Source organism: Euleptes europaea, chromosome 3 (assembly GCF_029931775.1).
Source record: "Euleptes europaea isolate rEulEur1 chromosome 3, rEulEur1.hap1, whole genome shotgun sequence".
NCBI classification, from domain to species: Eukaryota; Metazoa; Chordata; class Lepidosauria; order Squamata; family Sphaerodactylidae; genus Euleptes; species Euleptes europaea.
The window spans coordinates 59,818,520-59,832,087 of NC_079314.1; the positions used below are offsets into that span (position 1 = coordinate 59,818,520).

Genomic DNA, 13,568 nt, shown 5'->3' on the forward strand with positions numbered 1-13,568 from the left:
TGATGCCCTACAAGGGCTGAAAGGATTATGCATTTAGAGACCTGCCTAATCTGGAGATGGATGTAGGTTTTGTAAGGAGAGGAGCTCTAGCACCTGATGGCCTGTATTTTGGCTGAGGGAAGCCCCATGCCCACCACCACTGTGGCAGCACCAATGCGAAAAGGGTGCACTTGGTAATTCCCAGGATGAATACCCAGAGCTACTTTGCCTGCCAACATGATGCTGGTCAATTGGTATCTCATCAGGAAGGCCCTGTCCATGTGGATGAGGAAATGTTTTGCCAGGATGGGCCTTCTGCACCCACCTTGCTCGGGCCACTTCTGTGGTTTCATCTCTGTACCACCATACTAGAAATACTTGGAAGCCCAGAAGGAAATCCAGGATCCCTGTCCTTCCTGATTTGCTTTGGATTTGCACAACCCAGAGTCAGTAGTAACTGTCAGATGGAAAACCTGTTAACATTTGTTAAGCCAGATCTCAAGGTCCGCTTTCATACCCCAAGAATTTCTAGTATGATGGTACAGAGATGAAACCACAGAAGTGGCCTGAGCAAGGTGGGTGCAGAAGGCCCATCCTGGCAAAACGATTACAGGTGAAAAACATGACATTGCAACCAACAATCTTCCAAGCCAAATACAGTAGAGGTAGAGGCCTCCACAGCAGGCCTGTTAAATAAAGAAGGGGCAGACCAAATAGAAACCTCCCAACTCCATGTCCACCTGGATCTCCGGCCAGCCCCCAGAGGACCTGATTGGCCAGTTTCATCCTGTTGCAGGGGCCTGCCCCTTAGGCATGGAACCAGTGAAAAGCCTCCCTTGACTTTTTCTTGGCCTCACGGCCGCAAGCGTAACCCCAGGGCCATTGCTTCTCTGTAATGAGCTTTCTGTATTGTATGTGTGTTTTAAAGTACATGTGGTTGGAGCCAGTCAGTGTATTCACTTAATCTTACCAAATTCCCCATCTTACTTCAGCCCCTGTCCCGTGTGGCTTTTGACCGTCAAGGTCCTATGATCTCCTGTGGGAGAACTCCAGGTCTGAATCAAGCTGCATGTAAGAATGGGCCCAGAGAAACCTTGAAATCTAGAGATATGGCTTTAATTGGGGAAACAGTGCATATAACAGGAAAACAATATTCATAGATAAGCATCTACACAGATGGGAGAGAGGCAGTAACGACCCTTAGGTCCTCACTGGAGACTCAGCTCATTAGAAGACAGCTTAGCATTTTATAGATGTATGTAAACAACATTCCATTGTTGCAAACCCCCCTTAAAGCCAGACCAGAACTATTCTGAATTTCCCTAGTGGCATAATTAGAGATGGTCAGAGGTATAGCTGGTGGAGGCATGAATGTCAAGTTGACTTCTCGGTAAACCACTACTGTAAAGGGAAAGTTCACTTCCCACAAATGTACCCAGTTGTTGTTTCTATTTCAACAAGGATGTTATTACAGAGTGAATATATGTTATAAGGTTCATGAGTATAGTGATGCTACGTTGGCTAACTGCAGAGATTCTGGGTATGATTTGGCCCTTAATGTCAGAATTCCCTTCACTCCAGCATGGCTGGTTTGGTGATCAAAGGGGGCAACATTCTCCTTTTTTCACCAGCTGAAATCCATGGTTTGAGCACAATGTGAAGAATGTATAGTATGTATACCTGGTGAAAATGTAGCCTATAACAAGTGCTGTCTTGAAAAATAAATATTCATTGGTACATATTATGATGCAGGTAGGACCAAAGTTTGTTCTACCAGAATGTAACTTGGTTCCATGTTTGAGTATGAGGGGGAAAAGACAAATCAAGCTAAAGGTTTTTTTTTGGGGGGGGGGGAGTAAATGCAATTTCATTTACTTTGTCTTTCTGTACTCTGAATCATTCAAGATGACTGATCATCATGACCAAGAAAAGGATCTGTTATACAAAAATCAAATTCTCCAAGATGAACTTGCTGTATTAAAATTACAGCTTGACCAGATAAAAACTCAGCATCAAGAAGAAGTAGCCAGTTATTTAGAAGAAAATGAAGCTTTGAAAGAAAAAACTGAAGAACTGAAAAAGGAGTTGAAACTAAATGAAGAGGCTTTGACTGAAACAGTTCTTCAGTATAATGGACAAATAAATATAGCAAAAACAGAATCTGCCATTCTAACCTGTAAGTTAAACCACATGAAAGAAGATAAAGAACGCCTGGAGGTGGAGCTTGATACAGTTCGTTCCCGTTTGAGTTTCAGCACTCAGGAACTAGAACGGACCATTGCATCAAAGAATGATCTTGAAAGAACACTGCAACAAGAGTGTGATGAGTGGGCTCGTTTAAAAGACAAATTGAATCACGATCTGTTTAATCTACAAGAGACCAACAATAGCATGTCTCAGCTGTTAAGTAAAACTGAAAGCAAAGCTAGTAGTCTAGAAAATGAACTTCACCATGTAACACACACACTCAGAGAAAAGAACTTACTGATTGAAAGTATTCAAAGGGACCTAAGTCAAGCCCAGTGTCGAGGGAAGGAATTGGAAAATGCATGGCAAATGGAAAAGAATCAATTGAACAAACATGTCGTAAAACAGGAATCTGTGCAGGAACGATTGGCGCAGCTACAGAGTGAAAATCTTTTACTCAGACAGCAACTGGAAGATTTTCAAAACCAGGGTATTATTAAAGAAAGAGTAGCGAGCAATGTTCAAGACAGCTTTCATGAGAGTTTTAATAAACTCAGAGCTGATGCTGAAAAGCAAGTACAAATGATAGAAGACAGAAATAAGGAGTTAACCACAAAATGTGATAATTTGAAGGATCAAGTCTTTAAATATAAAACAGAAAAAGCAGAGAGAGAGGTAAGTGTAATCCATCATCACTACTATAAATGTTAAGATACTGATGTAATCCTCCAGTAACAACATCTAGTAGAATGAATGCAGCTTGGGAGCAGTGGTTGGACATTAGTCCATGTGGTAACCTCTTCCAAATGAGCATTCACACATCTTGCCATTAGAGGTTGAAGGAAATAGTGTGCGGTGTACCATTTGATACTACAGTTTGTACTGCAGAGGGAAAGTGATATAAAATCAGATTAATTGTACACTTTCTTTTAAGAACTGTAACCTAAGTTATAGATAAATGGCATGGGAAGCTTGCCATCTTCCCATTGGTGGAACTCAAGCAAAATTAGCACAAGCACTCAGGCCAAAATATCTGGCACATAAACTCCACACTTGGAATATGCTGATGATCTGTATTGTCAAAAGACAACCATGCAACCGCAGTTGATATCAAACAAGATATACGTATAAGCTCATACAATTAACATGGAATGTCTCAGCCAGCCGTCCACTGTTACCAGGAAAGTACATCTTTGTCTAAATGAATTCTCAAGCATACGGAAGAATTTGAAGCTTGACAAAGCCGTTCATGAAATGGGAAATGTACCGGAAGCCCATTGCGTTTTAAATGCTCCATTGCTTTTATGACATGTTAAACGCTTCGCTTTCCATGTTAAGTGTATGAGCTTATATGTATGTCTTGTTTGATGTCAACTGCGGTTGCATGGTTGTCTTTTGACAATACAGATCATCAGCATATTCAAAGTGTGGAGTTTATGTGCCAGATATTTTGGCCTTTGTGCTTGTGCTAATTTTGCTTGAGTTCCACCTTCCTGTTGAGCACTTGTAGCCTCTTCTGCTTATCTTCCTATTGGTAGCAAGTGCTATGAACTGTCCACTTGTTTTTGGTTGATATGTACAGGAAAAGAATCTACTACCTAGTGGTCAATAGCAGTACTATTGAGTTAGCACCTTTTATAAAATAGCTAGACAAACATATTTCTCTCTTAAATAACTGTAATCTAGAGAGATACTTTTAATTGCTTCTGACTTTTTTCATTAAAATGCTTCTGTTAGGGTGCATTAAGACAACTGCAGCAAGAGCTGGCAGATTCTCTTAAAAAACAGGCCATGGCAGAAGCTGCACTGGAAGTTACAACTGCTTATCGTAATCACCTAGAGGAGGATAAACGGGAGCTTCAAAAGGAAATAGACACAATAAAATCTAAGGTAAGTTCATATAAATTACTAAATGCATTTCCAGTCCTTTATCTAGTTTTATATATTTAAAGCACTGTTTATTTGGGAACAAAATAATGCAATGTATGAAGAGTTGGGGTTAATGTAAATGGCAAAGTATTTGACCCCAATAGAATTTTGTGCAGGTTGAAATGGAGGGAATTCAAGACACCTCTATAAAAATGAGAGAGAAATGAAACGAATTATGCCAGTCCATGTTCCATAGTTGAAGGTGTTTCAGACTTCATGTATGTTGCCACTACTTAAGTGATGTAATAGAGTACTTTCTTGAAGTAACCTTCTTACCTCACATCTACTTCATTCTTATTAGTATGGTCTGTGGGGGGTGGGGAGGACAGAGGCATTCTCACTACCAAAACCAGTTTACCAGTAGTTCATCTTCTGCACCTGCGCGCAGGCCTGCCACCGGAAAAACTTTATTAGCCTTAAGCCTCAGACTGGGGATGCCCCTCCCACCACAGGTGGGGCCGGTCTTTGCGCCGGAATCGCCCGCATGCTACTGGGCGGGGCATCCCCCTCCCTCCTCAGTTCCTTTTATGCCGCCACCAAGTTAGGAGCTTTTCGCCTTACCTCAGCTTTGCCAGTTCTACAAGTTCGTAAGTCTTTGGTTGCCACCTAGGCCCGCCTGGCTGGCTTCCTCCTTCCCCGTTACTCGTCGATCCTCAAAAAAAAAATTAAAAATTAAAAATAAATAATTGAAACTAAAGGATGTAAAAAGAAGAGTATTAAACAAACGAAGAGCCCTTCTCTATCCCCGTTTAAACTTTGCACGAAATGCTCTGCAAAGATGCCACATTCCGACCAGCATGAGCTTTGCCTAAGCTGTTTGGGTGAGGGACACAACGTCTCAAAATGTGCAATTTGTCAAGGCTTCTCCACCCGGTCCCTCAATGCTTGCGGGGACCGGCTGACCGCCAAACTTTGGAAGAAGGCTCTATCCGCCCCCTCCCCATCTGCGGGCTCCAGAACCCCGGGAGGCGCGCACTCCGTACGCTCGGCACCGACACCCGGTCCCAGCTCGACACCGAAGTCTCAGGATCCGACCCTCTCGGATCCGACCCACGTGTCAAAAAAGCACAAACATAAGACTAAGCACCACGACAAGCCCTCTGGATCCAGCCGCTCGGCGCCTAAGAAGTCCGCGTCCACCAAAAAGACCCCAGATCCGAGCCTCCAACCACCGGTACCGAGGACACCATCCTTCCACTCCGGCTCCCCTCTCCAGTGTTTTTCCGACCTGGAACTGGATACCACGGAGGACTCCCTCCTGATTTCGGATCCGACACTGCCGGATCCAACGCTCCTGGTACCGAGCCCTTCGGTACCACAACAAATCCTCCAACCTGCACCTTTGGCCTCCGCTCCCTCCATCTTTCCGGAGCTAGTCAAGGACTGGATAGAATTCTGCAGGTTCAGACAGATGACTGCACAGGGAGAGCCGGTTGTCCTGAGAACACCTCAACTTCCCCCTCCTTTTACTCCACTGTCTCAGAGATCCCCCAGACCAGAATCAGAACGCGGCGACTCAGAGACCAGAGGCTCCCCCGGGAGCTCTGAGGAGGTCTACGAACCATCCCCTGATGAACTAGTAGGCGACACAGAGGCCATCTCTCCATCAGAGGACTTAAAACTCAGAACGGAGCAGATGATCAGGATGGCCGAGGCCCTTGATATTAACATCTCTACTGCAGACAACAAGCCGAAGGATAAAATCCTCAGCCGCCTTTACCCCGACTCTCCCGGGATCGCTGCCTTCCCAGTCCTGGAGGGCCTCTCTGAGATTGCTAGCTCAATATGGAAGAAGCCTGCATCATCACCCGCGTCTTCGAAGAAGATAGAAAACCTTTACAGGATAAAATCTGAAGCAGCTAAATTCCTTTTGGTACACCCCCTCCTTCCTCCATAGTAGCAAGTGAAATGCAGTCCAAACAAAGACAGGGCCTGCACTCCACACCTGCAGACAAGGAAAGCAAGCGTTTAGATCAGCTGGGTAGGAGAACCTACACCTCTTCAGCCCTAAGTTTCCGCATTGCTAACTATCAAACAATTATGGGGGGGTACCAACTCTTCCTATTGGAAAAGGCAGCTCCTCACATCGAGCTTCTCCCAGAAGAGTCCAGAAATGCCTTACGCCGAATCCAATCAGAGGCGACTCGCCTCTTAAGGCAAGAGATAAATGCTGGTAAACATGCTGCAGACGTAGCAGCCAGAACCATGGCTTCAGTTATTACTCTGAAAAGACACGCATGGCTTCGCTCCACAGCTCTTCCAATGGACACAAGATCTCTCATCGAGGATCTCCCCTTTGAAGGCGACCCACTCTTTGCGTCTATGACCAACGAGTTTCTCACCTGAAAAAAGATCACCAGACTGCTAGATCCTTGGGAGTAGCTCAACCCTTCCAATTCCAACAACGGGACAGGGCTCAGTTTCGTCAGCAGACCTTCGGCTCATCCTCTTTCCCTAGATACCAACGATACCAGAGGTTCCAGCCGTATCCTCCACAGGGAAAATTTCAACAGACCAGTCAGCAAGGTCAACGCAAGCAGTCCTTCAAACCTCAGCCCAGCCCCAATGTCCAACACAAGGATCAGAGACAATCTGGTCAAAAATTCTGACTATCTCCCCAGGCCTGCCTGGAAGAGCTGCCTTTCCTGGACAGGTTGGCTAGGTTTCAGGAGGCCTGGAGTTCCATATGCTCAGACTCCTGGGTTCTGAAAGTTATATCTGAAGGCTATCGCCTGGAGTTCAAGTTTACCCCGGTTTGTTCCCCTCGCTAGCAGGCGATAACCCGTTTTCTGTGTTTGCACCCCAACTAGAGGAACTCCTCCAGAAAGGTGCAGTCCAAAGAGTTGTTCCACCCTGTTCCGGTTTCTTCTCAAGAATCTTCATGGTCGAGAAAAAGGATGGGGGTCCAGACCCATCATTGACCTCAGGTTGCTAAATAAATGTTTAAGGATTTCAAAGTTCAGGATGGTCTCCTTACCCTCTGTTATGGAGTTTATCACACCCAACACTTGGTTTGCGGTTTTAGACCTCAAGGACGCATACTTTCATGTGTCCATTCACCCTGACCATAGAAAATTCCTCATGTTCCGTTATGGTTCAGAATTCTTTCAATATACGGTCCTCCCCTTCGGTCTTGCAACAGCCCCCAGGGTCTTTACAAAATGCATAGCAGTAGTTATGTCTTATTTCAGGAACCAAGGTTGTACTATCTACCCTTACCTCGATGACTGGCTCCTCACAGCCGCTGACCCAGATACCCTCTCCACCAATTTACAGCTGGTCCTGACCACTTGTGACAAACTGGGCCTCAAGGTCAACCTAAAAAAGTCAAGGTTAGACCCCCCCCAAAGCCCAGTTCATTGGGGCGGTTTTAGACTCCCCTGCGGGTAGAGCATTCCTCCCCCAGGAAAGGGTGATGGCCATTAAGAACCTAGCCCACCATTTTATGCGGTGCAGACATCAACCAATAGTCTCTATCCAGAAATTGCTAGGACTCATGGCGTCAACCACAGCAGTCACCCCATTCGCTCGACTACACTTGAGAAATTTACAAAATTGGTTTATAAGGGCGTACGACTACTCCCGTCACTCTAAGTGGCACAGACTTTCTGTCCCGAGAACGATCCTGAGGTCGCTAGAGTGGTGGCTCTCTGAATCTAACCTTTTGAGGGGTGTACCCCTGGGCTACTGGACTCCAGAGTTTACCCTCACAACTGATGCCTCCTTGGAAGGTTGGGGTGGTCACTGTGGGTGCCATTCCATCCAGAAAAGATGGAGTGATAGGGAAGCATCTCTACATATTAACATGCTGGAACTAAGAGCTGTACGTTATGTACTTACCTCCTTTACAGATATCCTCCATTGCTCCAGAACACTTCTGCAGTCAGACAATTCCTGTACGGTGTTTTATATCAACAAACAGGGGGGTACAGGCTCCATCCCCCTTTGCAGAGAAGCCCAGAAGGTCTGGGAGATAGCCCTAGTGAACGACTTACATTTAAGAGCCATTCACATAGCCGGAGTACACAACACCTGGGCAGACTCCCTCAGCAGGGAATTTCTTACAAACCACGAGTGGGAACTACAGGACATTTTCCTCCGGCCCATCTTCCACACTTGGGGTTTTCCTCAGATCGACCTCTTTGCCACCAGAGACAACAAGAAGGCGGAAAGGTTTTGCTCTCTGGCAGGGAGAGATCCGGACTCCTTGGGGGATGCTTTCCAGATCACCTGGACCAACTCCCTGTTCTATGCCTTCCCTCCATTCCCTCTACTAGCGAGAGTTTTAGGGAAATTGATAGCGGACAACACTGACTGCATCTCAATAGCCCCTCGGTGGCCGCGACAAATCTGGTTCACCCAGCTGACACACCTAGCCAAGGGGAATTACAGGACTCTACCTTGCCACCCGAACCTCCTTCGCTGGGGCGAGTTAGCACACCACGATATAGAGAGGCTCCATCTTACTGCATGGAGAAACTTTCCCACTCGCATGTAGGCCTTTCCCCATCAGTACAAGAAGTTATCTTACAGGCCCGGAGGCCCTCGACTCGCTACTCTTATGACATAAAGTGGGAGAGATTTCGGACCGGGTCAGAAGCCAAAGGTTATTCACCTTTTCTGTGCCCACTCCCCAAGGTCCTTGACTACCTTTTAGAGTTGACCACGAGAGGCCTCTCGGTCTCCTCTGTGTGGGTTCATCTCACAGCCATTTCAGCCTTCCACGACAGGGTAGAGGGCTATACTACCTTTTCTCACCCCTTGTCCAAACGGTTCTTAAAGGGCCTTACTAACTTGTTCTCTCCAACTCCCAAGTTAACCCCTCAGTGGTCTTTGTCTATGGTATTAGCGAAGCTTATGTTAAGCCCCTTTGAACCCATGAGCCAAGTTCACTTATCGTTCCTGTCAGCCAAGGTAGCCTTCCTAGTTGCGGTCACTTCAACTAGGAGAGTTGGGGAGTTAGCGGCCTTACGTGTTGATGAGCCTTTCCTCAGAGTTCACGCGGACAAGATCATCCTTAACCCCAGCATTAAGTTTAAGCCTAAAGTTATTTCTGCTTTTCATTTGGCTCAGGATTTGGTCTTACCGGTCTTTTTCCCTACCCCTACTTCCCGGGCGGAAAAGACACTTCACACATTAGATTTGAAAAGAGCAATTCTTTATTATATTGACAGAACCAAACACTTTAGAAGGTCCAAGGCACTGTTTGTCTGTTATCAGGGTCCCAAGAAGGGCTCCCCAGCATCTGCCCAGTCTATAGCACGATGGGTAGTCTCTGCAATCAAAATTGCCTACCGTCAAGCACAACTCCCTTGTCCCCTAGAGATCAGGGCTCATTCCACTAGGGCACAGGGTTCGTCTGCCGCTCTCCACAGAAGGATCCCGGTTGGTGAGATCTGTAAAGCAGCCACGTGGGCGAGCGAGGATACATTCGTGAAACACTATGCACTCGACCTGCAAGCCAGAAAGGATGCAGCAGTGGGCAGAGCAGTTCTTCAGTCGTTGTTCTCATAGTCGACCCCACCGCCTAATGGGTAAGCTAGTTAAAATCCCACATGTGGGGCTGCACCGAAGACAGAAGATGAAAACAGAGTTGCACTTACCTGTAACTGCTGTTCATTGACGTCTTTGGTGCAGACACACATCTCTCCCTTCCGACCCTGCTGTTGACCTAAAAAAAAAAAGAGAGAGAATCATACAATGAGAGGGAAAATGTTTAGTATATGTTCACCTTTACTTACCTGCTTCAGATTTGGTTGGCAGCGGGCAAGGAACTGAGGAGGGAGGGGGATGCCCCGCCCAGTAGCATGCGGGCGATTCCGGCGCGAAGACCGGCCCCGCCTGTGGTGGGAGGGGCACCCCAGTCTGAGGCTTAAGGCTAATAAAGTTTTTCCGGTGGCAGGCCTGCGCGCAGGCGCAGTCCCACATGTGTGTCTGCACCAAAGACATCAATGAACAGCAGTTACAGGTAAGTGCAACTCTTTCCCCCCCCCCTTTCTGGTTCTTTGTTCATGCAGCTGCAAGAGACAGAAGAACAATATATCCATTCTCAGAGGTGTATGGAGGATCTAAGGAATGCTTTACATGCTAAGGAAAGTGAGGCAAGTGTGGTACCTCAGAACTTAGAAGACCTGCTGGTAGCATCATCAGGAGCAAATACTGCTGTAAAACATTTGGAAAAATATATAGAAAGGTAAAAATTAATGCAGTATATGTGACTTGTATTTTTAGACAGAAGAATGGGGGCTTAATATATATCAATTGTGTATATGCAGTTATGCCCTGACCTGGATGGCCCAGGCTAGCCTGATCTCGTCAGATCTCAGAAGCTAAGCAGGGTCAGCCCTGGCTAGTATTTAGATGGGAGACCACCAAGGAATACCAGGGTTGCTGTGCAGAGGAAGGTACTGGCAAACCACCTCTATTAGTCTCTTGCCATGAAAACCCCAAAAGTGGTCGCCATAAGTCAGCTGCGACTTGAAGGCACTTTACACACACACACAGTTATAGTAGTTCATTATAGAAAGTTGCAAACTTGTAACACCTGCATCCATACACAACCACAGCTGTTTATATATTTTGTGACATTGTGTGCTGTGTTAGGCTTTGGTAAGTATTTACAGGTTAAAGTTGTTTTTTTCTTTTTCTTTTAAGACTTGAAATAGAAAATTCCAGATTGCAAGCTACAAACAAAGAACAAACTAGCAGAATTGAGGGACTTCTGAAAGATCTGCAGGATAGTGCCTCTGTAAGTCATACCATGGTGGGTAAAGGGGGTGTGATGGGGAAGAAGGACAATTCACACTTAGGACTGGATCTCTTCTTATGCTGTAAAATTTTACAAAATTATGTTGCCTACTGAAGAGGAGATTGGGAGCAGTGAACTGTCTTATGAACATTTGAATAACTCTTAATGTAATCTCTGTCTTTTAAGGATTCCTTGACATTATAAAGTGAAGGAATACTTTTTGATGGCTGTAACATAGTTCTGAACAAAAATAATGAATGTATCTGCATGACAAACAAAGACATTTAATTCCTTTTAGGGATTTCCCTTAATTCATTCTGGATATTTTTGCAGTTTTTTTAAATGAGTATTTTAATTTTTGGACATAGGTTCACAACCGTCTTGAGGAACTAATAACTGTCATGCAAACAACAAAAGTCAATTCAGAGGAACAACTGAACCATCAGGTATAATAGATTCTTAGTGTGCTAATAATTTATGATTGTCTACTCTTGCATAGTAGATGTGGAGAGGGCATCCCTAAGACCATACACGGGAGATGCTTTTCTATATTTTTCCTTGGAACTGTATTGTGGGCATCTCTCTTAGGCTTTAGTTATTCTTGTTCAACACTGGGGAGACCCTTGCATGACTGCATTTTTGTTGCATGTGCTGAGAACCAAGTTTAATTTATTGTTTTTTGAAGACCCACAGCAGAGAGGCTTTGATTCTCTTCTTGGTGATATCCCAGAATTCTTTCACTTGGTTTGGTTTGTCTAGCAGTGAGGGTAGTTTTTCCTTTCACATAAGGCACTTTGACAAAATGAGTGGCATTTGAAAAGTTCATCTGGATGGACACTATGCAAGTACAAAACAAGTTATGCTTATATAAACTGCACATAATGTACTTAAACAATCATAGGAAACAAGAAGTTCAGTCCTGATATTTTTACAACACTTTGCTTTTATCATACCTCTATTTTAACTTAACAAGTGGGGGTGCACAAGAACTTGGGGGGGGAGCTCATTTCTCCCTCCCCCACTATTTCTCCTTTCCCTTCCGTGAAAGCCTCCATAGCCCTGTCAATATTCTTGGGTTACTTTGATGCTTTTCAGAGATGGTAATTTAGAAAACATGGACACAAGTGGGAATTTTTGCTTGTAGAAGAGGTTCTTTATTTTAGTTCTCTTGCATAATATTCATAGACTTCCTGGGATACACTTTCGGCATGTGGAAGGGGATGCATGCAATCCAATAGATTGGATCATACAGTTTTATCCCACTAACACTAGCAGAGGAGTATGTTATGCCAGCACTGGAGAAAATCCTGACCATTAGAGAAATTCTAGGATCCAACACGTAGGGTTTTTTATTTTTTATATAACAATGATGCGATATGTAAATTTTTGTTGGCTTGCATAAATATTACGTACTTATTCTGGTTTTTTGAGCAGTTTGACAATGAGAAGAAGAAAGTGAAGAAACTGGCAGAGTTAAAACGATCAATGGAAATTCAGTTACGTCAAGAAATGAAGAGAAACAGTGAATTACAAAAAGAATGCAATGAGTAAGAAGACTTCAGTTGTTCAGAAAGGAATAAAGAAGTGGATGCTTTGGTTTATAGATACCTGAAATGTATCATGGCTACCATGTTGCAAAATACCATTCATAGATAGAAACCAGGCTCTTGTATATTTATCGTGCTTTGCTTTCAGTGCATTGCATGCTCTTGATCTCTAGAGAATATGTGCAACCCTCTTTTCTCATTTGCCTTGACTTTTTCTTTTGAAAACAGGTTGTAAACATCATATTTAATGTCCAAGAGCTGGCCCCATAGGGATAAAAAATATACATAATGGAGTTAGTTCCAGCTACAGTTTAGGGCTCAGCTTTACAGAAACTTTACATGTGCTAAAAAAAAAAAAAAAGGGACTAACGCCCCCCCCACACACACACAAAACACTCACAACAGACTAAATATCACACACACAAAAAAACCCAACACTGGAAGTTGGTTGGCATTCTGGATTGCCACAGCATCCCCAAATGGTGTATGACATTGCAGCAGTGGCCGCAAATACCAGGAGGAGATGAGGGGGGAAGGAAGTGGAGTGGGAGCCAGTGTTTATATGTTGAGGTGGGAAGAGAGCCATTGCAGGGGTGAGTAGCAAAGCCAGACCCAGCAGAATAGGTAGCAGGCAGTGAGGGAATCAAATTTCCATCCTTCACAGTACAATCCTAAGAATACTTTCCTGGGAGTAAACCCTATTGAATAGATCTTAGTAGTAATCTGAGTAGACCTGCGTAGGATAGCATTGATAGAGCCCCCTATCATAATAAAAAAATAAACTCAGAATCTGTGTAATCGAGGAGTGGAATAGGCAGAGTGTGTCTGGGTGGCAGTGCCCAAAGATACTCCAAGGTGGCTGTAAGCATGAGTGAAAGAAGATGAAGGCAGCCCCTCAGTGATGGGGGAAACAGGAGCAGCTATTGTTTCTTGTCAGGAACCAGCATGGTGTAGTGGTGAAGAGCGGCAGACTCTAATCTGGAGAACCGCGTTCGATTCCCCACTTCTCCACATGAAGCCTGCTGGGGACCTTGGGCCAGTTACAGTTCTCTCAGAACTCTCTCAGCCCACAAAGAGGCAGCCAATGGAAAACCACCTCCGAACATCTCTTGCCTTGAAAACCCTATGGGGTTGCCATAAGTCAGCTGTGAATTGACAGCACAGAAACACACACATTA

The 13,568-nt window shown here is 44.8% G+C and overlaps 1 protein-coding gene across 1 annotated transcript in view; it reads left to right on the plus strand.

The window, feature by feature from the left end:
- Positions 1 to 13,568, plus strand: part of LOC130474795 (centromere-associated protein E-like) — an 80,000-nt gene that overhangs the window by 58,013 nt on the left and 8,419 nt on the right. The window contains 6 exon segments of the mRNA XM_056846494.1: positions 1,885 to 2,841; positions 3,904 to 4,056; positions 10,113 to 10,288; positions 10,750 to 10,843; positions 11,212 to 11,289; positions 12,137 to 12,390. Of these exon segments, the coding sequence (XP_056702472.1) occupies positions 1,885 to 2,841; positions 3,904 to 4,056; positions 10,113 to 10,288; positions 10,750 to 10,843; positions 11,212 to 11,289; positions 12,137 to 12,390 (1,712 nt within the window).